This window comes from Eschrichtius robustus, chromosome 1, assembly GCF_028021215.1.
Source record: "Eschrichtius robustus isolate mEscRob2 chromosome 1, mEscRob2.pri, whole genome shotgun sequence".
NCBI lineage: Eukaryota > Metazoa > Chordata > Mammalia > Artiodactyla > Eschrichtiidae > Eschrichtius > Eschrichtius robustus.
Window position 1 is genome coordinate 10,709,420 of NC_090824.1, and position 24,654 is coordinate 10,734,073.

General features: G+C 53.1%; 1 protein-coding gene and 1 pseudogene across 1 annotated transcript; both read right to left on the reverse strand.

Moving 5' to 3' along the window:
* Positions 1 to 207: 207 nt before the first annotated feature.
* On the reverse strand, positions 208 to 23,342 carry OTUB2 (OTU deubiquitinase, ubiquitin aldehyde binding 2). The gene is made up of 6 exons (XM_068541248.1): positions 23,153 to 23,342; positions 10,299 to 10,394; positions 8,878 to 8,996; positions 5,428 to 5,512; positions 4,601 to 4,795; positions 208 to 3,261 (listed from the first exon to the last, which is right to left on the reverse strand). The coding sequence occupies exons 1-6, from the start codon at positions 23,153 to 23,155 to the stop codon at positions 3,055 to 3,057; spliced, it is 705 nt and encodes a 234-aa protein (XP_068397349.1). The 5' UTR covers positions 23,156 to 23,342; the 3' UTR covers positions 208 to 3,054.
* On the reverse strand, positions 11,846 to 12,617 carry LOC137761981 (regulatory factor X-associated protein pseudogene; annotated as a pseudogene).
* Positions 23,343 to 24,654: the final 1,312 nt, after the last annotated feature.

The window sequence follows — 24,654 nt, forward strand, 5'->3', positions numbered from 1 at the left end:
GATGAGGTGAAGCTTTGGCGAGGCCTGTGGTTCCTTTGGCACCTCCAGCCCAGCCCAAGGACAGAATTTCCTGAGTGTCTGGACCTTTCACTAAACAAGGACACTCCTACCCCTGCTAATCCACTCACACGTACAAGCCCCATGGGATAGTAGTGTTGATTTTTGGTGCATGCCAGATACCAACTATTAAGAAGCCAGGACAAACAGTTGTTATGGAAACCATTTTAATGCTAGGAAAATGTTTTTACCAATTGCCCGAGGAAGCTGTGGGCCTGGCCTACATCCCACGGGACCAGGGGCCCCTGGGGAACCATTTACTGAGCCACAGCCCCTGCCCCTATTTCCGCTCAGCACGAGAATGCGTTTGGTCCTTAGACTTCTTCCCTGTTTGGGAAACCACAGTGCCACTGCCAAGGTGGCGTGTTTTCCCATCTTGCAGTGTTCTGCTGCAGCCCATCCGGAAGGGTCCGTGGGGGGAAGCATCCCATTTGTAGGGCACTCACTATGCGTCAGGTCTTGCGATTGTTTTCACGTGTAATCTTGTTCCACTTGAACCGATAATTCTGTGATGTGTTGGTATTGTCTCCGTTTCACTAATGTGGGAATTGGAACTAGGAGGTGAAGGGACTTGGCCAAGGTCATGTAACTAGTTAGTGGCAAAGTTGAAGATCTGAACCCAGGCAGTCTGGCTCCAGAGCCACTCTGTGCTTAAAGTAGGAACCAGAAGCAAGGACAGTTTTTTTGTTGCTAAATATTCACACTGGTTTGTAAAGTTCCCTTTGGAAGGAAGGTAACGCATGTGCAGTTGTAAAGGCAAACTCTGAAAGCAACCTTCCTTCCAGCTTTTGGTCTGCAAAGAGAAGGCTTTGTGGGGTGGGTGAAGAATTACCCCGAAGTGTGATTGCTGGCATGGCTGGCCGCCGTACACAAGCAGGGTAGTGTCCGCGGATGACGGGGTTTTACATTTGTTACTTAAAGCTTCTCTGAATTCTGCCACTCCTTTCCTCCACAGTGCTCTCCCTTCAGAGGCAAGATCTGAGGGCAGATGTGAAGGGAAGAGAGCGGTGGTTTGGACTTGGCCAATGGTTTTATGAAAAATGGGAGAGCAGAGAGCAAGGTCATGAAAACAGCCTGCCTCTCTTGGGCATTCTGATTCTAAACTGATAGGCTGTCTCCTGGGAAGAGGGTCCCACATGAACACTCAGGCTCTCAGGCCTGGAAACACAGTGCAGACACACCTCAGAGGGAAGTTCTCCAGCCTGTCTGCCGAAGAGAAAGCTTTGCTTTTGTGAATGCTACACGAGCTACAGATGCAGTTAAGTGGCAGCCAGTGCTGATTATACTGTGCTTGAGAGCCCAGCTGGAGGCCCAGGACCCATCTCACAACTGCTCAGAGCAGCCAAGATTCAGCTCAGTGTCCTTCAGTTTGGAAACAGGGATCGTGATACTCACAAATCATGTACCATGTTACCCGACTCTTACAGTATACTTGTCACAGCACTCCTACCCAGAGCAAGGTGGAACCACTGAACCAATCCAGAGATCACGGTCAGCTTTACATTCCTGTGAAAAAGTGACAGTCACTTAGCTTGAGCCCTTGGGGTCCAAATTCCAGCCAAGGGCAGTATGGGAACCTGGGTCCCTGCCTGGGATTAAAAGCACCCTGACATCAGTTTTCACAAAGGCGGAAGACTGATACACATCTGACATTTGTATACAAGGATTGGGAGCAGTTTGTTACCCAGTCCTCCTGGTGCACAGTTTGGCTGTCGGCAGACACCACAGTCTGGCACTGCAGCACCAATAGATTCTAATAAATCCCTGCAGAATGGAACCTGTGAGGCCTTCGATTAAGGAAGGCAATTCCACACCCCTGCATTCTCCATTTCTTCCCAGAGAGGAAGAGAGCTTGCTGGCAGTGCCCCAGCCCAGCCAGGGCTCCTCGAGATCCTGAGGCAGCAAGCTGAGGAGGTTATCAAGGGGCATGTCCAGGTGGATGAACAACGAGACTGGCAAGAGCCAGGGCTCTTGGCTACCAGGCAGTTTCCCCAGTGGTGATCTCCCCCACTGCCGGTCTCCTCGGCTTATCTCTGTTCTTTCTCACCTAAGCTCTAGCCAGCCCATGAGCCAAACAGAAGCGGGGGAAAGGGGAAAGGAAGCCAAAGACAGCCTCAAAAAAACTTGTCTGTTCTGCTCAGCTGGAGTCTACGGCTGCATGTGCTGATCGATGTCTCCACCTGGCTGAGTACCCATATTCTACTTCCAGGATGTGTTGGGGACGATGAGACACCTTCTTGGTCCCAGACCCTAATCTTTCTCAGTGTCTGTCCAGGTGGGGCTGGCGGCAGAACCCTGCAGGGCTCCCACCAGACCAGGCAGGCAGTCCTGGCCCTGAGGGAGATAGAGGGGCCCAACAACTTGGGCTTCATGCTGATGGCTACAGGCCTCTTCCTAGGCTTTGGCATAAAAGTATCTTTTTCCTCCAGTTAGGGGTAAGAAAACACTGTCATGAATGCTTGGAAGTACACTGAAGCCCTCGCATTCAAATTGGCCTCAATTCACCGTGCACCAAAGTCCAGTCCAACAGCTGACTGGACTTGATTTTTTATAGAACTGGTAAGTCACTGAAGACAGCTGATCTTGAGCTTTTCTTCCCCTACAGAGAGGCACTGCCCCTGGTGGAAATAAACCGGAGGACCCCATTTTTATACAACACTGGAATGTCAACACTGGCAGGAACCTCCAGATGAAGAATTGGGCCCAGAGAGAGGAGGTGACCTATGCAAGGTCTCAGAACTGGGGCAGAGCCGGGGCATACGGCTTCCTAGCCCAGAGTTGGAAAACATTTGATCCTCCATGAAGATAAATATTAAAAATATCGCCAAGTTACCACCAGTCCGTAGTGAGTAGGCCTTATTCCCAGTGACTTTGCCCAAAAGGCTGCACGTTTTCTAACTATAGTCGAAATCACTTAAAAAAATTGAAAAGCCGTAATGTTCCATTCAGAATGCAGTCCCGTTAGGTGACAGGCTCCACTGCACGGCCTAAGATTAATCAACGTTTATCGGCTGCATAAAGGATGTTGTAGTGGGATGTTTTATAGAGCAGGTAAACGGAAGGGATGGCAGCCTCGGGGAACACGTGGTGGTTCAGGGCCGTGTCCATTTCGTCCACATATTCCACCTGCAGGGCAATGTTCAGTGCCTGGGACAGGGCCGTGATCTGGATGTGGTCACACTCCATGGCCATGGGCTCCACTTCCTGCAAAGGCCACAATGAAAAAAAAACCCAGTTGAGGATGGAGGCCTGGCAGAGGACAAGTGAGAGGTCCAACCCTGGCTTTCGTGGTCCTAGGTCAAAACCTCTGCGCTGGGAAATAATCTCCACAACAACCTGTGAGGCAGATGTTGACATCTGCATTTTCCAGAGGAGGAAACGCAGGCTCACTGAGGAGGTAACAGATAGAAATTGCCACAATTGCAAGGCTTGAATCTAGATCTTTTTGATTCTGGACCCCCTAGTTGTGAGAAGAGGACACTACTTTGAAGAATCTGGAAAGGGGGGCAGGAGTTTTTCAGCTTGGGCTTCCTAATGCACAGAGTCAAAGAATCTCAGCAGAAAGGGACTTTATCATAAAGGGATTTCAAGCTTATGTGCTTACAGAGGGCTAGGCGAGCGAGTGAGTGAGTCAATGGAGAGACAAGCTGCCTACTGAGTCCCAATAACTAGGGCAGCTGCCATTTAGCTCCTGCTGATTACTGCCGGGCAAGAATAAGGCCTGGGGAGGACTTCCCTGGTAGCGCAGTGCTTAAGAATCCGCCTGCCAATGCAAGGGACACGGGTTCGATCCCTGGTCCGGGAAGATCCCACATGCCGCGGAGCAACTAAACCCATGCGCCACAACTACTGAGACTGAGCTCTAGCGCCCGTGAGCCACAACTGCTGAGCCCACGTGCCACAACTACTGAAACCCGTGCCTAGAGCCTGTGCTCCACACCAAGAGAAGCCACCACAATGAGAAGCCCACACACCATGAGGAAGAGCAGCCCCCGCTCACTGCAACTAGAGAAAGCCCATGCGCAGCAACGAAGACCCAATGCAGCCAAAAATAAATAATATAAATAAAAAATAAATTTATAAAAAAAAACAAAAACAAAAAGGAATAAGGCCTGGGGAGCTGGATCTTCTGATTTTTCCAGAGAAATCCAGACATTCATACAAAAATTGCCCGATGTTTAAATGTTGGCAGCTCTTTCAGGTAAATACCATACATCATAAACAGAACAGGTCTTGGGCAAATGTGACTCTGGGGTTGCTACTCTGTAATTTTGTGAACAGTCAAGTCCAAAGCCCTTATTTCTCAGATGAGAAATCTGAGGCCCAGAGAGGGAAAGTGACTTGCCCAAAGCCACACAGTTTGGGCAGAAGGAGGATGCGTTCCGGCTTGCTAACCTAGTGCTCTTTGAATTGCAATGTAGACATGACAGCCAGGTCCCCTGGTTAGGGAAGGCTGGTGCTAAAGTCTCCTACGGAGAGAGGGATGGGAGCGGAGCCCAGGGCCGGAGGCCGAGTCCCCACAGCCTGGGCCCCGAGGACCTACATGAGTGCAGAAGTCTCTGATGTCCATCTCCTCGTCGATGAAATGTCGGAAGAAGTCTGCGCGGTTCCTGACGAAGGCTGATGTGAGCAGGCGCAGGAACTGCACGATGCGGTCCGAGGAGCTCTGGTCGTTGAACACCTTCAGCAGGCTGGACACAGAGCTGTCCTTCTCCACGAGCTCTACCACGCTGTAAAACTGCAGCCCTTGGGCCCTCAGCCAGGGGACGGGCAAGCCCCGCCCCGCCCCTCCCTCCATGGGCCTCCCTCCACGGGCATTTCCATCTCCAAATCCTCAAGTTGAGGCGCCAAAATCAATCAGTCAGAGATCCCGCCAAAGCTCAGTAACAGGGTTAGAGATATTTTGTAGTGAGTCCCTTAGCTAATATCCCTTAGTCCCTTAGATATTTTGTAGTGAGTCGCGTCTAAGGAGCAGCGGTTAGCCTCCCTCCTCACTGCCATGGTTGCAATTCTTATTTACAGATTCAGCACTGACAGTCCTCCAACCCCACCGCCTTCACTAGTGGGGTCCGGGGAATGGGGTGGAGAGGGGATGGGCTGACGGAGGCTGGGGGAAGTTTCCAGCCTGAGAGCTAGTGCCCCAAAGGAGGTACCTCCTCCCAGAGAGAGGGCAGGGCCCTGGGCTCCCTGTTCCCTCGATGTCCCCGCAAGCAGGAAGCAACCCTCAGCCCTTCCCCAGCTGGGAGGAGCAAGAGGGGCGCAACCACAGAGCCCTGGGCGGTGAGGGGACTCCGGCCAGTGCCCGCTCCTGTCTGCTCTGCCAGTGAGGGAGGACCTGGCCCCTCAGCTGTCGTGCCCAGGTTAACTCACAGCATTAAAGAAGTTTTGGAACTTGTGCTCCTCGAAGCCAGCAGCCAGAAGGTCGTTTGGGGTCTGCAGTACACGCTCTTTGAACCTGGAGGGGAAAGACTGGTACTTACAAGGAAATGGCAGGGGGCGCTGCTGTGACGTCAGCTGTCATCCCACTCACCCACCACCCCATACACACCTGAGAGGGTGCGTGTCACTTTTCTACTAGGACTTTTTTTCTAGCAGGACTTTTCTACTTTTCAAAGCACTTCCACGTGGACCACACACTGATTTGTTCTGTCCTCCCCTGTACAGTCACAGGAGGTGGGTAGTATACCCATTTCACAGATGAGGAAATTGAGGTAATCACCACCCACTCCCAGATAGATTGATACTACCTTTCGAAGGTCTGTTGACTCTGTCCCTCCTTCCTGTCCCCATGGTTCCTGGTATGTCAACACCATCTCTGGCCTGGGCCACACCCAGCCTTCCCTCACTCCTGGTCCCCTCTCCACAGGGACCTTAGAGTGACCTGCCACAGCCTTCTCCCTCAGGACACAGCTCCCCAGCACAGGTGTCCTGGAAGGGCCCCTGCCGAGCTCAGCAGCCTCATCTCTAGTCAAGTCTCACAGCTTCCCTCACATCCCACAGTCACTACCCATTTGCGTTTTCACCCCTTAGCATCCACTGTCCCCTTGGCCAGGGATGCTCTTCTCAGAGGTGTGCTAGCGCTGGTTTGTACCTGCTCACAAGAGCTAGTTGTTAAATTTACGCATTTTGCCATCCAGGTGTTAAACAGCCATTATTTAAGAATCAAGTTATGTAAACTTAAATAACTTTAAAACACAAATTATAATCTATGCTCTTGACGTAATCTTTGTCTATTGTGCGTGGATGGTGGAAACACGATTTGGACTATAGCGTGTGTTACGTATCTCTTCCCAACTCCCTGTTCAGTGACCCCATGATGGTAGCTTGAAAAAAAAAAAAATCATGACAAGAGTATTTATACTACAGAAATCAACTCACACCACAAATCAGGCCTCCCGGCCAAACAGCCACTAAACTTCTACCAGCAGTGACCATCCCTCAAGACCGGGTCCAGGGACCCCTGCTTTGTTAGTGCTCCCACTGCAGGCCCCCCACTGGCACGGCCCCATCTGGGACCTGTCCTGGTCCCCTTGGGGATGGCGGGGAGCCGCCCCAGGACACAGAGTTCAGCAGCAGAGACGAGATACAGTCCAAGTGACGGGTCCACAGAAGGAGGGATGCATCCCCCGCAAGAAGGACCAAGTGGAGAGGCTCTGGGGGTCCAGCTGGCACGGGCGTAACCGCAGCCTGTCCCCTGGGAGGGGAGACCAGACTCTAGGGAGGACACGGGAGGGGTTTTCACGAGGGACTAAAGGCACAATGAGAAAGGCCTGGGAGGCTTAGGCGCCTTGTGGGACAGGGGAGGTGCGGAGAGGGTGGTGTGTGTGAAGTGGAATCACCTAACCTGGAAGGTGAGGTGCTTCTGCCGAAAGGCAAACCGCCAAAGGCTGGGCCGGCGTATCTGAGCCTGGTTTGGCCAGGGCAGGTGTGGGAAGGAGTGCTGTGCCAGGAGCCACAGCCCTGCTGCTAAGTCGCTCTCCGGCTTTGGGCCATAGGCTCCCCTTTTGCACGGCATGGGTGATGGTAACAGGCCTCCACGAGGGGTGCTGGGAGGGCCCCTCTGGCCACCGTTCTGTGAGGCTGTGAATGTGCACAGCTATGTTCCCAGCTTTCCTGCCTTCACACCCTTCCCCTCCCTGGCCACGCGCTCCTGAGCCCCCGCCGCGTCCCCACACTCATTCCTCACCAACGACTGCTGGCCCCGCCGTGCCAGCCCTGGGGACACAGAGACGGCGACACACAGACCCAGTCAAGTGAGGGACAAACACGCAGGGCAGGACTCCCGCCCCGACGAGGTGAGGGAGGAGAAGAAGGACGGCGTCAGGACTGGGAGCACAGGCCCTCTCGGCCACGCACCAGCTTTAGTGGGACCTTGGGCGAGTCACTTAACCTTTCCGAAGCTCGGTTTACTCATCTGTAAAATGCGGTAACACCCGCCTGGTACTTCCCACTGGACCCCGCTTGGATGGCTCACGGGGATTTCGGACTTAGCAACATGGAGCTCCTGCTTTTTTAACTCTCAGGCCAAACCCCAGGCACCCATCCTCGACTCCTCTCTCTGCTCACACACCCCACTCCAGCCACGAGTGAATCCTGTTGGCGCCACCCCTGCAGGGCTCTGCGATCGACCTCCACCTGCTCAGGCCACCGTCACCACCCCTCCTCTGGGCTCTCCCAGATCACGTCCCCTGCTGCTCCCTGGCTGCGCGCGCTGTGTTTATCCTGCACGCAGCAGCCCGCAGATCGGGCCCCTTGCTCTCTTGAACCCTCTGTGGCTCCATCTCATTCAGGCCGACATTCAAGGTCCTTAAAAAGGCCCGTGAGGCCCTACCCCACCTGCCCCCCCCCCCCACCTCTCCAACCCCTACTTAAAACTGCAGCCTCTACACCTGGACAACTTGGCCTCCTTTCCTGCCTGATTTTTCTTCCCACAACACTTATGACCGTCTGACACATCAAGTACTCTTCGTATCCACTGTCCCTCTTTTCCGGTTAGGATGCCAGCTCCACAGGCAGGGTGTTTTGTCTCTCTTGTTTGCTGCTGCATCCCCAGGGCCCACAACACGGTCTGCGTGTGGCACCCAGTTGGGCGACGGCTGCAGGAGCAAGGGGGCCCCGGAAGGAAGGCAGGGTAGAAACCTGCCTCAGCGAAGGAGTTCTGGCGCCGGGGTCCACGGTTCAACCACAGGGGCTCTGTGACCCGTGGCCACTCTGCACTCTTCCCCAGGGTATGTGGGGGGAGGGTGTCTGATGAGGAAGCCCGGGGTCTTCATCAAATCCTGTAAGGGCTGTGAGACCTCCAAGGTTAAGAAGCAGCTCTCAGCTCCTTGCTCCTCAGTGTGGTCCGAGGCCCAGCGGCAGGCAGGGGCGGCTTCTCCGGGGAGCTTGTGAGAAAGGCGGAATCCCCCACCCTAGATCTACTGAACTGGAGTCTGCATCTGAAGAAGATCCCAGGGGGTTTGCACAAATGATGAAGTATGAGAAGCCTCGAGCTAAGCCAAAACCCGAGGGTCTAAGGGAGGATCTTTACAGGCAGCAGCTGCGGGACAGAGGGACCTTGGACAGCATCAACTCTAGATCCAGACTGACCAGGTGGACCCCTGGGTTACTCACACACTCAAATCCAAGGTCAGCTGAGATCGTCCAGAACAATGGGGCAACGCTTCTTTGTGTTCTCCTTGCAGTGAGTTTTCGAGAACGCACCCAGCGCGACTTGCCTAAGCACACTGAGACCAGAGGGCTGAGAGTGCCCGCTAGGTCACTGTCCCTCCCCAGCCGGCCCCGTGGCGGCCCACCCAGCATCCCCTGTGCCCCACTCACTTGAGTATCTCCCTGCTCTTCCCCAGCAGAGATTCCAGGTAGGAGTAGCCCAAGGCCCGGTAGAAGCAGTTCCCGTCCCCCTTGGTCTTGCGGATCGCAGTGAACCTTTTGCTGAGTTCCTGCGGGGGACAGAGGAAATGTGGGTGTCTGCACCAACAGCACCCCCGTCGTGTCCCGTCAGGACCGGGGCCCCTGCCTCCCCCACGTAACACCTGCTCCCTCCTCTCAGACTGGCTGCCCTTCACGGTGGCCCAACTCTCGTCCCACAAAAATAAAACTACTCAGAGTGTGTCCTGTGTCAGACACTGAGCATGAATGGGGCTGGGGGTCCCACAGCCCTGCCCTCGGGAGCCTACAGTCTGGGGTAAGATGGGCAGTCAGATGATCGTGACAGGAGGACAGGGGAAGCACTGGGGTGCCACGGAGCAGTGGCATCTACAACAGACTTCAGCAGTCCAGGAAGGCTTCCTGGAGGAATGGCACTGAGAGGAGGAGCAGCGAGAGGAGGAGTAGCGGCGTGCATGGTGGGGCAGTGAGGGTGGGTGTGCCTGTGTGGTGGGCCAGGAGGCTGCAGAGTCGGTAGGAAGGGCCTCCCCAGCCTTCACCAAGCAGTCTGGCCAGTCCTTCAAAGGGTTTCTTGGGAGGTGTGGCCTCCCCATGCCACCCCCTCCGGCTCTGCTCCTGGCTGTCAGCTTCCCTCTGAAATGGCCCGGAGTCCCCATGGGCCTACCAGAGGCAGGCCGTAGGGAAGGATGCGCTCCTTGAAAACTCCGTCTCAGCTCCCGAGGGGGTTCCAGGGGACACGAGAGTCAGTGTGCTGCCCAGCCTTTGCTCCTGCCCCGGCAGGAAGCCGAGAGGTGGAGAGGGGGCACCAGGGTAGCGCCCAGGCTCCTCCTTGTTCTGTGACTGTCCCTGCATCCTTCCAGCAACCCTACCCCCCCTTTTTCATAGCCCGGCTGGAGTGGGCTTTCCCTCCTGAGAGATGCCCTTGCAGGGCAGTTACAAAGACGACTTTTATGAGGTCAGGCTGCCTGGTCTAAATGCCAGCTCCTCCACGCACTAGCAGTAGGGCCGTGCGCTTGCCATTTAATTTCTGTGCCTCGTTTCCCTCAGCTGTAAAACATGGGTAATAAAAGTTCTGACCTTGCAATGTTGTAATGAGGTCTCAGGGAGAAAGGAAACACTCAGGAGAGTGCCTAGCTTTTTAAAAACAAAAGTGTTATTTTTTTTTTTTTTTTGCAGCGAAAGGATTTCTCATTAAGGCAAATGCCCAACATCACAATATTCCGGAAGCCCTTTAATTTGCCCAGGAACCTGGTCCAAATGCGAAGGCTTTTTACCTTCAAAGTGGCACCTCTTTCTCTGCTCCCAACTCCAGCCCATTTCATCTAGGCTCCCCTTCTTCTGACCCCCTGCCTTACCTGGATTTTCCTCTGGTAAATCCTGTTTTCAGGATGATCCCGAAGAATTGATAGAATGTCACATTTTTCTGATATTAGGTTGAAAGATGCTTCACTCTGAAAGACAGAAAAAGGAGTGAAGCTGTGACAATTCCAAAAGCAGCTGTTGGGCTTTCACCAACAGAAAGCCTCTGAATTGCTGGCTGCAGGACACAGTGAATGTTACCTCCCCCTGACAGAAGCACCTGCCGGTGTGTGACTAGTATCCCAGACGCCATGGTCCCTGGCGGGCAGGGAGTCAGGGTCAGGCCCACCATGTAGGGGTATCAACTTGTAACTTCCAAACTGATTCATTTTATAGAACATGTAATACCTCAGTGCACAAAAATAAATTCAAAATGGTTTAAAGATTTAAATGTAAGGCCTGAAACCATTAAACTTCTCTAGAAGAAAACATAGGCAGCAGGCTGTTTGACATTGGTCTTAGTAACATTGTTTTGGATATGTCTCCTCAGGCAAGGAAAACAAAAGCAGAAACAAACAAATGAGACTACATCAAACTAAAAAGCTTTTGCACAGCAAGGGAAACTTTCAACAAAAGGAAAAGGCCATCTACTGAATGGGAGAAGATATTTGCAAATAATATATCTGAATAAGGGGTTAATATCTAAAATACATAAAGAAGATATACAACTCAACGTCAAAAACACAAACAACCCAATTAAAAAACGGGCAGAGGATCTGAACAGACATTTTTCCAAAGAAGACATACAGATGACCAACAGACCCATGAAAAGATTTTCAGCATCACTAATCACCAGGGAAATGCTAATCAAAACCACAATGAGGTATCACCTCACATCTGTCAGAATGGCTATTATCAAAGAGACAACACATAACAAGTATTGGTGAGGGAAAGTGAACACTTGTGCACCATTGGTGGGAATGTAAATTGGTGTAGCCATTATGGAAAACAGTACGGAGGTTCCTCAGAAAAATTAAAAATAGAACTACCATATGACCCAGCAATTCCACTTCTGGGTATTTATCCAAAGAAAACAAAAGCACTAATTAGAAAAGATATATGCACCCCTATGTTCATTGCAGCATTATTTACAATAGCCAAGATATGGAAGCAACCCAAGTGCCCATCAACAGATGAATGGATAAAGAAGATGTGATATACACATGCAAAAGAAGATGTGGTATATATATGCAGTGGAAAATTATTCAGCCATAGAAAAAGAATGAAATACTGCCGTTTGCAGCAACGTGGATGGACCTAGAGATTATCATACTAAGTGAAGTGAAAACAGAGAAAGACAAATATTACATGGTATCTCTTATATGTGGAATCTAAAAAACAAATGAACAAATATAGCAAAACAGAAACAGGGTCATAGATGCACAATGCGCAATACGTATTTGTCCCCAAATGCACACACATTCACAGGAAAATGACTGTTTACCTTCTACTGGCAAATCTTACCCCATTTATCTTTAGTATAAAAATATGTCCATCCACTACAATAAGATAAAACACGTGTAGGACTTCTTGATAAGTTCCCTCACACTGATGTTCCTGTAAACTGCTGTTGTCTTTGCTCCAAAACTTGCTGATTTAGTAGTTGTTGCCGTTTCTGTAAAAACTGCACCATTTCTGGACTTCTTAGTAATGACAGTCTTTTCTGATTTAACACTTGTTCTAAAAGAGTAGGTCTTGCAGGTCGATCCCCAAAAGATCCTGTTCTCTGTTGAACAGTGGAGAGTATATTATCTGCGCTTTCCTCAAGTTTGACGTTTCCCACGCTGCCAGCCTGGGCGGCCCCACCGCCGCAGTTCAGGGCCTGGTCGCTTTTCTTCTTCTTGTGCTTATCCTTGTACATCTTGTTGCGGTGTTTCTTGCACGTCCATGGCTTGCGCTGTCTGGTCACCCGACTCGGGGTCTGGCTGCAGCCCTCGTAGGTGCAGGTCTTGCTCACGCTGCCCCCGCCACTGCCCCGTCTCCCCCAGAGTGGGTCCCCTCGTCCTCCAGATCCTCCAAACTAGCCGTGCTCTCGCCTCCCCCCGGGGGGGTCCAAAGTGTCCAGCAGGTCTGCCTCGTCTTCCCCCGCCTCCCCCTTGCCATCCCCTGACACTTTGCACAGGTACCTAACGGGCAGCCCGGGCGCTGCCCCCCAGGGCCGCAGCCTCGTCCTGCCCTCCACAGGGGCGCATCGCCAGCAGGGTGAACTGCGAGGCCGCGGCCGGGCCGGGGCAGGGGCGGGGGCCCCGGGGCGGAGCGCGGCCCTCGGCGACAGCCTGCACCCTCCGTGCTGCTGAGACCTGGCAGGGGTCCATGACCCCAACCCTTCAGCACCTGCTGGGCCCAACTGCACTTAGCAAACCAACGGTCGGGAACCCGCTAGAGGAAAAGTCCCTGGCAATCTTTTTTTTTAATTTATTTATTTTATTTATTTATTTTTGGCTGTGTTGGGTCTTTGTTGCTGGTCGGGCACGGGCTTTCTCTAGTTGCGGCGAGCAGGGGCTACTCTCCGTTGTGGTGCACGGGCTTCTCATTGCAGTGGCTTCTCTTGTTGTGGAGCACGGGCTCTAAGCACGCGGGCTTCAGTAGTTGCGGCACATGGGCTCAGTAGTTGTGGCTCGCAGGCTCTAGAGCTCAGGCTCAGTAATTGTGGCTCACGGGCCTAGTCGCTCCGCGGCATGTGGGATCTTCCCAGACCAGGGCTCGAACCCGTGTCCCCTGCATTGGCAGGCGGATTCTTAACCACTGCGCCACCAAGGAAGCCCTGGCCATCATTTTTGACAGCTGTCACCGGGCGGCCTCTCAGCCTCCTCACTGACTAGACAGCGGCCTCAACCCAGTACCGCAGTGCTTGGAAAGGAGCCTTCGGTGTTACAAACCCCCTCCCATCTGGAGAAATGTGTTGGATTTTGATGATGAGATTCTCCAGAGCTCACCACCGGAAGCAGAGAGCTGGCCCACAGAATCGTACAATGAGGCGTAAGTGACTTCTAGGCTTACCTGGTCTCCACCCTGGACAGACTCTAAACTTCTGTCTGACAATGAGCTTCTCTGGCTCTGATTCCTGTACTCGGCATCCAGGCTCTGTGACTGGGAAGGGGCATTTCTAGGGGGCCGGGAAGCTCCCACCCCTCAAAGTCTCCAAAGTCACGTGGGCCTCCCTTGCCAGCAGGCAGCTGTCAAACCATCTGAGGCATGCCATTCACTTGATTCCCCAGGGCCCCTCACAGGGCCTGAACCAGAGCAGGGGATGAGATGTTTGCTAAATGAATGAATAAAAGCCATGTCCCCGCTGAAGCCTCCCTGCTTGCCCCACCCCATCTGAGTCAGGCTTGGGCCCTCCCTTGAACTCATGCTTTGTTCCTTTTTCTCCCTTTCTGGTGGCCCCAAACATGCCCTCCCGAGATGTGGGGTGCCCGGGCACCTTCCCAGAGGAAAGCCAAACAGTGAGAAGATGAATGTTGTCCCTAAAAACAGGAGGAAAAGTATTTCTAAAAGAGGGAAGGGAGCGTGCAAATGCTTGTGGGTGGGCGAAGGGATTCTAGGTTTTGTTTCTGGACGCTTCTATTCTGTACCCAACCTTTGTTACAAAATTAAGTCAGTCTCAGGCGCCTTCCTCACTTCTGCTCTGACACCACAGTGGCAGGCTGGCAGAGCAGGGGGGAACCACCAGGAGGAATCAAATAACCATTCTGGGGCAGAGGCATGGGCTGCTTTCCCATCAGCCATTACCCATTTCTTCCCTACAGACAGGATTCCTGTTTTACTCTGGGCAACGTGATGGACAATGCCTGGGCTAAGTCATGACAACCCTCCTCCTCAATGATTTTCCTAGCCTCCCTTGCAGCTGTGGGCAGCCAAGTGACCGGGGCTGGCCAACTGGACTCACAGAAAATCTGCTGGGGGCTTTGGGGAAGGCTTTTGGTTCTGGATGCGAAGAACAGAGACAGCATGTCCTCCTTCTCCTCCTTCTTCCTGACTTAATACAGATGCAATGTCTACATTCCAGCAGCCATCCTGTGACCATGAGGTTGAAAGCCAACACATGGAGGACGGTTTGATGATCTGCTGCTACCCTAAGCCCAAGAGGTATGAAATAATAACGGATGCCATTACTGTACACCAGCTGTGTGGCCAAGCTCTGGGACAGAGGCTTACATATTCCCGTTATTTCATTTAATCCCGACTGACAATTACTAAACCCACTCTACTGACAAGGTTCGGTCCCTCGTGCCAGGAAGAGATTTGTTGCAGATCTGTCTGACTCTGAAGCCCATGGACATTCTACCAAGCCAAACTGCTAAGCAGACAGAGCTCAGAGTCCAGGAGCTCTAGAGGGACCAAGGCTGCTGGGCCTCAAAGGAACACTGTGTGCAGGGCAGTCTGGGGCCTTCTCACTTTCAGGCTGGGCCCCTGCAGCTCCCCCTCTGCGCATTACAGGCAGACTGCTCAGCTCCGGACCTCAGTGCCTACAGCAGGGTCCCCCAGTCTGAGGGCTGCTCATCACAGGTGGAGTGAGAGATCATTTATAGGTGATGTCTGGACACGGGGGTTAACAGACATTGGCCACACTGGGAGCGAAAATTAATCTCTTTTCAACCTTCTTCAAACCTTCTAATTGCACCAAGGAGAAAGCAGGCTTCCAGTGTACCTTTAAGTCCTTTCCACTTTGCTAGCCTCTTTTGAAGGGTGAGAAGGCCCCTGACTTGGAGCGTAAAATGTTGCATTTTCATTTGCAATTTTTTAAACTTAAAACAAAACTTGTTAACTTTTCCTTTTTTTTTTTTTTTTTTTTTAATTTTTTGGCCATGCCTCACAGCATGCAGGATCTTCCCCAACCAGGGATCGAACCCGCGCCCCCTGCAGTAGAAAGCAGAGTCTTAACCACTGGACCGCCAGGGAAGTCCAAAACTTATTAACTTATTAACTTCAGTGGCATAGTTATAAAAAGTGAACATGTTTTGACCTATTCTAAATCATGGAAGACTTACATTATTGGCATAATAAATACTAATGGCTGGTGTACAGTTAATTTTGCACTCATACGGTGTGCTCATAAAGCAAATATCCACAGGATCCCATGAGTTTCAGAATTTAAAAATCCACCTCCGCTGACCCGAGGGGAAGGCAGGATGACAAACAGGTACTATTCAGAAACAGCACGTGTCCCCGCTCGACAACGCCCATCTCTCTCACTCACCCACCCGCCGTCTCCTTTCATTCCAAAGTCCCATTATTTACCTACCTCACCAACAAAAAGTCTTGTTTTTACCCACAGCAGACTTAAAATGATGGCTTGGGTCTTTTTAAACGACGGATGATTAAAAAGCAGTGCAGCTGTATAGAACGCTGCTCGCGCCTGGAGTGGCCCCCGAGAAAAACGACAAATGGCGTGGGAGGATGCATAAAATCAGTTCTATTTGATGGGCACTTTCTGAGAAGGTATCGCTGGGAGAGTGGAAAGGAGTATAAGGAATTAATCTTACATATGTAGAGATAAGTATTTAAGATGTTAGAAAGCCCGCCATCACCAGTCAAAACGAGAATGTTAAAAGTGGGTCAGGAAGGGGAAACGGGCCTCACCCAGGGAAGCCTCCGTAGCTTTTCCACTTGCCATAGTCATATCGACTGGGCATTCGAGACAACTTTACTTAGGCTATTTAAAAGTCAACTTACAAGAAAAATATTAAACAGCAGTTTGGGGGCGGGGGGGCGGGGGGCTCTGGGTCGCTGAGAGCCAAGCTCATCACACTCAGGGTTCAAGAGACCCACTGTGAGCACCGGCCTCTGCAAGGCATTCTGTCACCTTTTCCCCCTTCATCCCTGATCGCTGTTCCCATCCTGCCATCCCCCCACCCTCTACAGGTATTCCCTATGGTATGTCTTTCAATACGTATCTGCCTTTTTAAAATTGTGCTAAAACATACATAACACAAAATATACCATCATGACCATTTTTAAGCGTGCAGTTCCGTGGCATTAAGTACATTCACATCGTTGTGCAACCACTACCGTCCTTTCCAGAACTTTTTCATCATCCCCAACTGAAACTCTACCCATTAAACCCTAACTCCCCATTCCCTACCCCTCATCTCCACACGGCCCCGGCCCCTGGCAACCACCACTCTGCTTTCTGTCTCTATGAATGTGCCTATCCTAGGGACCTCATGTAAGTGGAATGTATGTCTTTTTTAAAATACAGAGTTGTTTTATGTATGCACGTGTTTTAAATATGCATACAAATTATTCTATATATATCGTGTCTTTTTTTTCTTCACTCAATACTATTTAAGATCCACCCCTCCTGACAAATGGCTCCCAGGTTGGTTGCCCTGCCCTGTGATGGAGCTTTGAGTTAGCTCCAGTGCCCCCTCGTGGTCCCAGGTGTGTTTACTGGGGCCACTGGGAGGGGTGAGTGGGTTTCTGCTTTGGTGCCTTTAAGTCCCTGCCTGGCAGCCCAGAGTGACTCAAGTCAGCCCGGGTGGTCCCCGCCCCCCTCCTCATCGGCACGGCCCTGGTCACACCCCTGGAAGAACAGCCTCAGTATACTGGCCCAGAAATCAGGTACAATACTCTGGGTTTGACCTTGGCTGACTCTAATTGGTGGTTTGTTTTTTAAATCATGGCCCCAAATTTCCAGGATGTTATGGGAAAAGGACAGGCCTCGCCTGACAATGTCCTGTCAGACCTAATCAGGTTACCTAATCCTAAAGGATTTTAGCCTTCAACTGCTGGTTTGCAAATAGATGCTAATTAACTAAGTCAGGCAGATAGCACCTCTGCTTGGAAACAGCTTTGAGCTGTTGAGCCGAGGAAGATATTTCAAAGTGAGAGAAGGACGTTTCTCCGATCACTGGCTCCTTCCCAGTAACCCTGGGAACTAGCTTGAGGCACTGGAACGGGGGGGGGGCTTGGTGTTCAGACCAGATCTGAGTCCTCGTGGGGGTCCTCTTTCCTCCTACAGCCTCGGAGACCGCAGAGCCAGCACTTAACCACCTACAATAATGCTGCTGACCCTGCACTTGATCCCCATCTCCCATCCATGTGCCCCCCGCACCTCCAAACGCAAGGAAAACCAGATTCCCCCACTTTTCTCTGTTTTCTCTCCAAAGCCTCTCTACATATCTAGAACCTGTCCACAGAGCCCCAAGAATTCCTCAACCAGCCTGAGAACAGCGAAAAGCCAAGTTCACCCCAGCCCTCCACCTACACCCCAATGCATGGATCCTGCCCCACTGGTGTGGCATCTGAAGCCCTGAAAGCTTCCGGTAAGGAAGTGACCAAGCAGAGCCAGAGTGAGGTCCCATTGCCAGGGCGATGCAGGAGCTCCCATCCCACAAGCTGCTGCGCCCCCTGCCCACGGGAACCCCACGTGCCCAGCACTGTGCGAGCATCTCCAGGGACCCCCAGCAGACGGTGGGGGGGGCAGGGAGCTGCAGGGTGGGGAGGGCCACGCTGAAAGGACTGGGCCCTGGCAGCTTAGTCCTGCAGGCCGTAAAGGTCTGACCCATGACGTGACCTGTGACCCAAACCAAACCCCTGCTCCTCCTGTGAGTTCTCTGTGGGCCCCTCTTGGAACACATACAGTTCACTTCAGAGTCTGAATCCAGCTTCTCTGAGCTTTCATGAGAGGTGAAACAATAGGAGAATGAAGCTCCACAAGGACACGGTCCTTTGTCACTTTTATCACAGTACTCCAAGCGCCTGGAACAGCAGCTGGCCCCCGGAAGGCCCTAAGTAACCACTTGTTGAATGACTTAAGTTACCTTTGCTGGGAGGTCACCGTATGCCAGGCGCTGGGGATAATCTCACTTAGGCCTCACAGTAGCTCTGTTTTACAAATGGAAACTGAAGCCCAGAAAGGTCAAGCTCTTTGCCTGAGGTCACACAGTGAGGCAATCCAGGGAGAAACTTCGATGCTGGTCACCCAGCACATCAAAGGTATTCAACAGACCTGGGTGCCTTTCTGCCCCAACTCGCCACAAAGAGAACCCACCTGGCCCTCGTGTGCCCTATCATCACTTCCTGATGGCTCCTCAGCAGCCCGGCCTCGGGCTCATGCCTCTGCTTACAAACCCCCCCCATAACGTACCCTTCGGTGCCTCTGTGTGCACCCCCAGCCAAGGTTCTGAGGTGCTGGTGGGCCTCTCCTGGGCCCACCCTGGGCCCCGGCGGGCAAGGCCAGCCGTTAGCCTGCCGGACCTCCCTCTGAGGCTGCTCTGCTGGTGTGCTGACCCCGGGCCATGAGTCAGCCTCGTGAACCAGGCCCAGCCCCCGAGAAGCCACAACGCACCGCGCGGCCTGACCTCAAGCTACCAGCTCCTCCATGGCAGAGGCCAGCGCCTGCAGGCTCACCACCAGAGGGCCAGGGCCCAGAACTCAGCCAAACACCTCTCCTCAGAAGGTCCCTGTCACTTCTAGAGGCTCCCCGTGGCTCCAAGCCTGGCCTTGCCTGCTTGGGGCTGGGGTCTCCACAGGGGGCTGTTTGCAGGGGCCGGAAGGAAATGGCTTTTTAAATGTCTACTTCAGGGTATGATGCATAATATACCAACATTTGGGATAATCACACATTTTTATTGATGAGTGATCAAAAACATTTGGAGGCCCAAGACTCAGGGGAGACCTAGCGTCCTGAACTGGCTTCCTATTGCTGCTGTACAAACAGCAATTAGTACAAACCCAGTGATTGAACGCAAGGTTTATTATCTGACATTTCTGGAGGCTCACGGGGAGAACCCACTCCCTTACCTTTTTCAATTTCTAGAAGCCACCTGCATTTCTTCATGATCCCTCCTTCCCCCTGTCACGTCTCCTCACTCTGAGCCTCCTGCCTCTTCCTTATAAGGACCCTTGTGATTACATCATTGGGCCCACCTGGGTACCCCAGGGTACTCTCCCCATTTCAGGACCCTTAATTCATCACAACTGCAAAGCCCCTGTTGCCACGTGAGGTACCCTAGTCACAGGTTCTGGGGATTAGGATGTGGGTGTCTTTGGGACGCTATTACTCAGCCTACCACCCACATTCCCCCATCTCTGCAGTTCAGTTCAGGAAATAGAGAAGACCCTGCATCTGGACCCTTACCCGCCTTGGGTCACAGTTATTGGCTGGCCTTGCAGAGACCCCGAATTCAGATGCTGGCCCTCTCTCATTTGACGCCTGGACTCATAGCATGCTCCTAATGGACCCTCAGATCTCCCGCCCTGACTTCTGCCTAGAGCTCCGGCCTCAAACACCACCAGCCAGCGGGATGTCTGACCAAGATCCCAGAATTATTGTGCCCCTAACTGCTTTCTCTCTCCACCCCTGCATCCCCTCCAGGTGTCACCAGATCCTCAAAAGCCCCTCCATCCAGACAGAGCTCATGCCAAAGACCCGGGAGGCCTCTTCTACTCCTCCCTTCCCCCGTCAGCTCGGCTCCTGTGTCCGGCCAGAGCCGCCACCATCTGCCCCAAGGGAGGCTGCACCACGTGTCTGCCCAACTGACCTCCCGGCTCCCACTCCCACCCCCGAGCCCCACCATCCTCCACAGCAACCAGCACAGGCTCCTACCATGTGAAGCAGATGAGGACATGCCTTTTCCCAGTTCCCTCCAGTGGCTTCCTTCACATGGGAGAAGACTCAACCTTTGGATGACAACCACCCAGGTCCTACGCCATCCGGCCTTGCTCCCCTCACTCTCGTGAGCTCCAGTCACAGTGACCCTCCTTGTGTTCCCCCAAGACACACCCATTCCTACCTCAGGGCCTTTGCACATGCTGTTCCTCTGCATGGAATGACTCTTTGCCTCTTTACATGACTCAGATGGCGCAACCTCCTTCCCTGACCACCCTGTGAAAGTTGCCCCTTCCCCACCCCTACTGCCTTGACTTGTTTTATGTCTTTAGAGCTTTCTCTGACATGTAGGTTCACTCGTTTACTTGCATGCTGTCTGTCACCCTACACGAGAATGTCAACTCCATGAGGGCAGGGACTTTGCCTGCCTGTCATGACCAGATTCCCCAGTGCCTGCCACACAATAATGCCCCCAAAATGCATAACGAGCAGATGAGTGAACAGATGTATGCGCTGGTCTCTGACTCCAGCCTGGCCACTTCCAACCCTCTGTCCACTCCACTGCCAGACGGCATCCAAATCAACCATCTCTTATTTGTCAAAAATATGTTATGGTCCTCCCCCCTCCCCAGCCACACCCGCAGAATAAAATCCAAACCCCACAGTGCAGCATGCGAAGCCCTTCATGGCACATTCTGACCCCATCTGCTTTTCTAAACTCATCTCTCCTCCCCCCACCCCAAGCTCTCTGCATCCATACAGACCGCTCACCTTTCCCAGCATATCCCACTCTTAACCATGTTTCCAGGCCTGTAAGCACACTGTCCCACCCTGACTGGAATACACTCTTCCCCAAATCCTTCCTGAAAACTCCTATACATCCTTCAATACCCCATTCAAAAGACTCCTTTGTGAAGCCTTCCTCAACACTCCCTACTCCCTCAGAGTGCATGGTTCCCTGCTGTGCTCCCCAAGCCCATGGTCAGGCCTCTTAGGTCATGACCGGTAGCTCAGGAATTGCTTGTGTCCAGCTCTGCCTTGTCCAACAGGCAGTGAGCTCCTAAGAGTGTGCAAGCCCCTTGTCTTTCTCATCAGTGCCCAGCATGGGGCTGGCCTAGGGTACCTACTGGGGCTTGTTTGACAAACCAAAGAACAAAGCACAGAAGGGCCCTGTGGTTTTGCTATTCATATCCGACCTTCACTCTTCACTGAATGTGAAATGCCCTTTGAGTGAGCCTGAGACCCCTCACTACCTACAACCTCTGCGAGCGGCAGCCCCAGGCTTTGTGCTCGCCCTGGCCCCTGCGTCCCCAAGGGGTTCTGTGTCTTCTACCTGGGACCCTTCCTCAAGCTTAGCCCAGTGACTTTGAAATGAATACAGAAAGAAAACACTGTATTTTCCAAAGACATTCTCCTCTGCCCACCACACACACACTCACCACCACCCACACCACACAGACTCAGAAAACCACCGAAGGGCCCAGCGCGGTACCTGGCAAACAGTAGTTGCTCAATAAATGCTGGGTGAACAGGAGACAACACACCCTGCACTGCTTCTCCCCCGCCCCCCACCCTCCCAGGATTCCCAGTCAGACGTCCTACTTGGTGAGTTAACCACTTCATCCCTCTCCAAGGCAGCCACGCCACCCGTCACAGGCTGAGGGCTGGCGCTCTGACTCCCATCTGCCCTCTATACAAACCTTCCGGTCTTGTGAGTCCAGGGCAGACGTGAGGATGGAGTCAGAGGCCTCACTGTGCAGCACGAAGGCCAGAAGTTCAGGTCCCAGCCCTCACCACCCCTGCCATGCTCTCAGCTACCCAGTGGCGGCTGGAAGCCCTGCCAGCCTCGGCTCCAGGGCGGCTAAACCCATTATTACCCCAGCTCTGGCCACTCCCTGGCAGGCGATGCAGAAACACCTGGGTCCCCTTCCAGGAGCAGCAGAGCCAGGTAAACCCTTAGGTACTGGGTAGAAGCAGGACGTTGGCGCTTCCAGATGCCTCAGAAGCCCTCAGCCACACCCAGCAGCAGGCTGGTTTGTCTAGGACAGGCCAGCGCAGATGACCTGGCTGCCCACACCACAGTCAGAATGTGTCAGACCGTGACCAGTTTCTGACCTGTGCCCCAAGCCAGAGGCAGCCTGCAGTGGTGACCCACTTCTCTGCCCAGACATGGGAGGGAGGAGGCCGAGCACGAAAAGCCAGGCACCCGTGCACGCGCATTTCCAGGACCCTGTTTTCACGGGGAAAGCCGTGCCCAATTACCTGAGCCAAGGGCTCCACTCGCATCACCTCACGTGGTCCTCACAGCAGCCCAGTATACAGACGTGAAAAATAGTGCCGGGGATGGGAAGCGACAACCAAAGCCTCTTGGCTTTCCAAGGGATGGAGGTGAGATTTGAACTCAGGGCTGTGTGACCACAAGCCAGGCCACCAGTCCTTATACTCTACAAGCTCCCTGGAGCAGGGGGGCTCAGAGTTGAAGACTTTTAGGCACTCATCACACCCAGTCCTCTGCAGAGCGCCTGTCCCCTGCCTCCCCTTGCCCCCAAGATGGACTGATGTAGTAACACAAAGAGCACTGGACTGGGAGTCCAGAGGCTTGGGTTCAGGTCCAAGTCCACCACGATCAGTCCCGGCCCCCTCCCGGTCTGGGCCTCAGTGGCCCCAGCTGACCAAGACCCGGTTGGCCTGGCTCAGAGGGTCTCTGGGGCCCTTTCTGCTTTCTGAATCAGGGGTTCCTCTAGTCTTTGCTTTGCAGGGACTCCTAATTCACGTGTCTCACAACTTGAGACAGCCTCTCCACGTGGGCCCTAACTCCAAAGACCTTCTGTTGACGCGTAGAACGGAGAGGATGTCCGGCCACCCTTGCACTCCCCAGGTCCACCCGTGGGGCTTGGGAGTGGGAGGTCTCTCAGGGCTGAGCCCTCGGATGGGTGGGGCCGTGAGCTGCCGACTGGAGGTCTACTTAACAAAAAGGAAGCGACCCTTAGCCCTGGAGCCTCCGGGTGCCCACCGTCGAGCGGCACCCGGGGACAGCTGGGACGAACGCGCCGGGGCGGGGGGCCTGGGAGCCGGGCTGGGTCTCCGTCGCTGGCCGTCCACGGGGGCCTTCCAAGGAAGGACTGGGCCCCCAGTATTTCCGGGGTCTCCGAACGCTGCAGGTCTGACGGTGGGGGCCGAGCCTCGCGCCCGAGCCCCCCCTCCCGCGAGTGCACATGCGCCCAGGCGGCGACCCCGCCTACTGCGCCCCCTTTCCCACTCCTCCTTCCCCGCTTCCCCGATACGACCACTGACCATAGTGACCGGAGCCGTCGGGCCAGGTCCCGCCCCAGCGAGGAGGGATCGGTGCGGGAGGGCGCCCCGGGAACCACTGGCTGGCTCCGCCGTTGGGTCGGGCGGCGGGGGCCTCGAAGGCGCGGGGGCGAGCGGAGAATACACCCGACCGCTCCGCCAACCAGAGGTTAGACCACCACTGTGTCCCAGCAAGACACACGCCCCTCGATTGACGTCTGAGCCGGGCAATCAGAAGCCGGGTCACAGGACGTCACAGAAAGTGGGTGGGACTTCACGCACCTCCAGCCTATCCTTTGGGGCACACTTGGCAGGGTACCGCCTCCTTTTAAAGACACAGAAACCTTTTAACTGGCAAAGGAGTTAGCCCAACCCAGGAAGACAGGTTGTAAAGGCTGAAGGGCTTTTGACCAAAACTGCAAATTGAATTCTGAAAGATTAGCTGGCCCTCATTAATTCATAAACCAGGTCATATAAGTATAGTTTGCTCAAGACCAGAGGACAGGTGCTTAGGGAACACGTGTCCAATAACATTGTTACCTGCCTGCGTGTGTAGCTTCAAAATAATATTTTACACCCTTCCAACTCCTGAATCAGTAGGTTGCCACGCACCCAATTAATGTTTGTCGAATGAATGATTTTCCAGGATCTTTGAGTCTGTGCCTGTGGAATTGTACGGCTATATACAAGGCACAGACCGTGAACCACGCTTGGTGACTCACCCTGCATACAAGCTCATTATTGCTGAACATCAAACAGAGGAATATGTATCATTCAGAGATTCATTCACCAGCCCTTGACCGCTGGAAGACGGTGCTCTGGGTGGGGAAAGGGGGCTCCAGTGAATTGTATGCGCCCCTTTTATAAGTATTAATACTTCCTGGAGCATGTATTAAGTAATTCCACACCACATTCTCACTCCCCTGCCTCAGGCACCAGGCTAGGCTCTAGTGGACAAACATCTGTATCTTCCAAGTGCATATCATTTACTAGTTGGGGAGTTTGGGGTCAATCAAGGCTCAAAGAGCCATTATAATAAAAGCTAATTTTTACTGAGTACTCATCCAAAACTCTCAAACTATATTATCTTAATTTTCTCACAACTAGTTTATGGCGGTAGGTCCTATTATCCTTGTTTTACAGACAAGGAAACTGAGACACAGGGAAATTAAGCTACTTGCCCACATTGACCCAGCACACAGTGGGATTCAATCCCAGGCGGCCTGACTCCAGAGCTGGGTTTGAATTTGCTCTGCTGAGGAACAGTGCCCGTGTTTGCAGGGGCTGTGTACTCCCGGTGCCTCTTTTTGCACTTGGAGAGTTTCTGCTCTGTTTTTTTACAGCCAAGGAAACCAGAGAGGTGACAGGCACCGCGCAGTGCTGCTCAGCTAGGAAGAGGTTCAACTGGGGTGGATCCCAGACTTCTGACTCCTCATCCAGGGCTTGGTCCAGACTGTGTTAGGTAGGCTTCACTCGCTGGAGGAATGACTGAGCCAGGTGTAGCC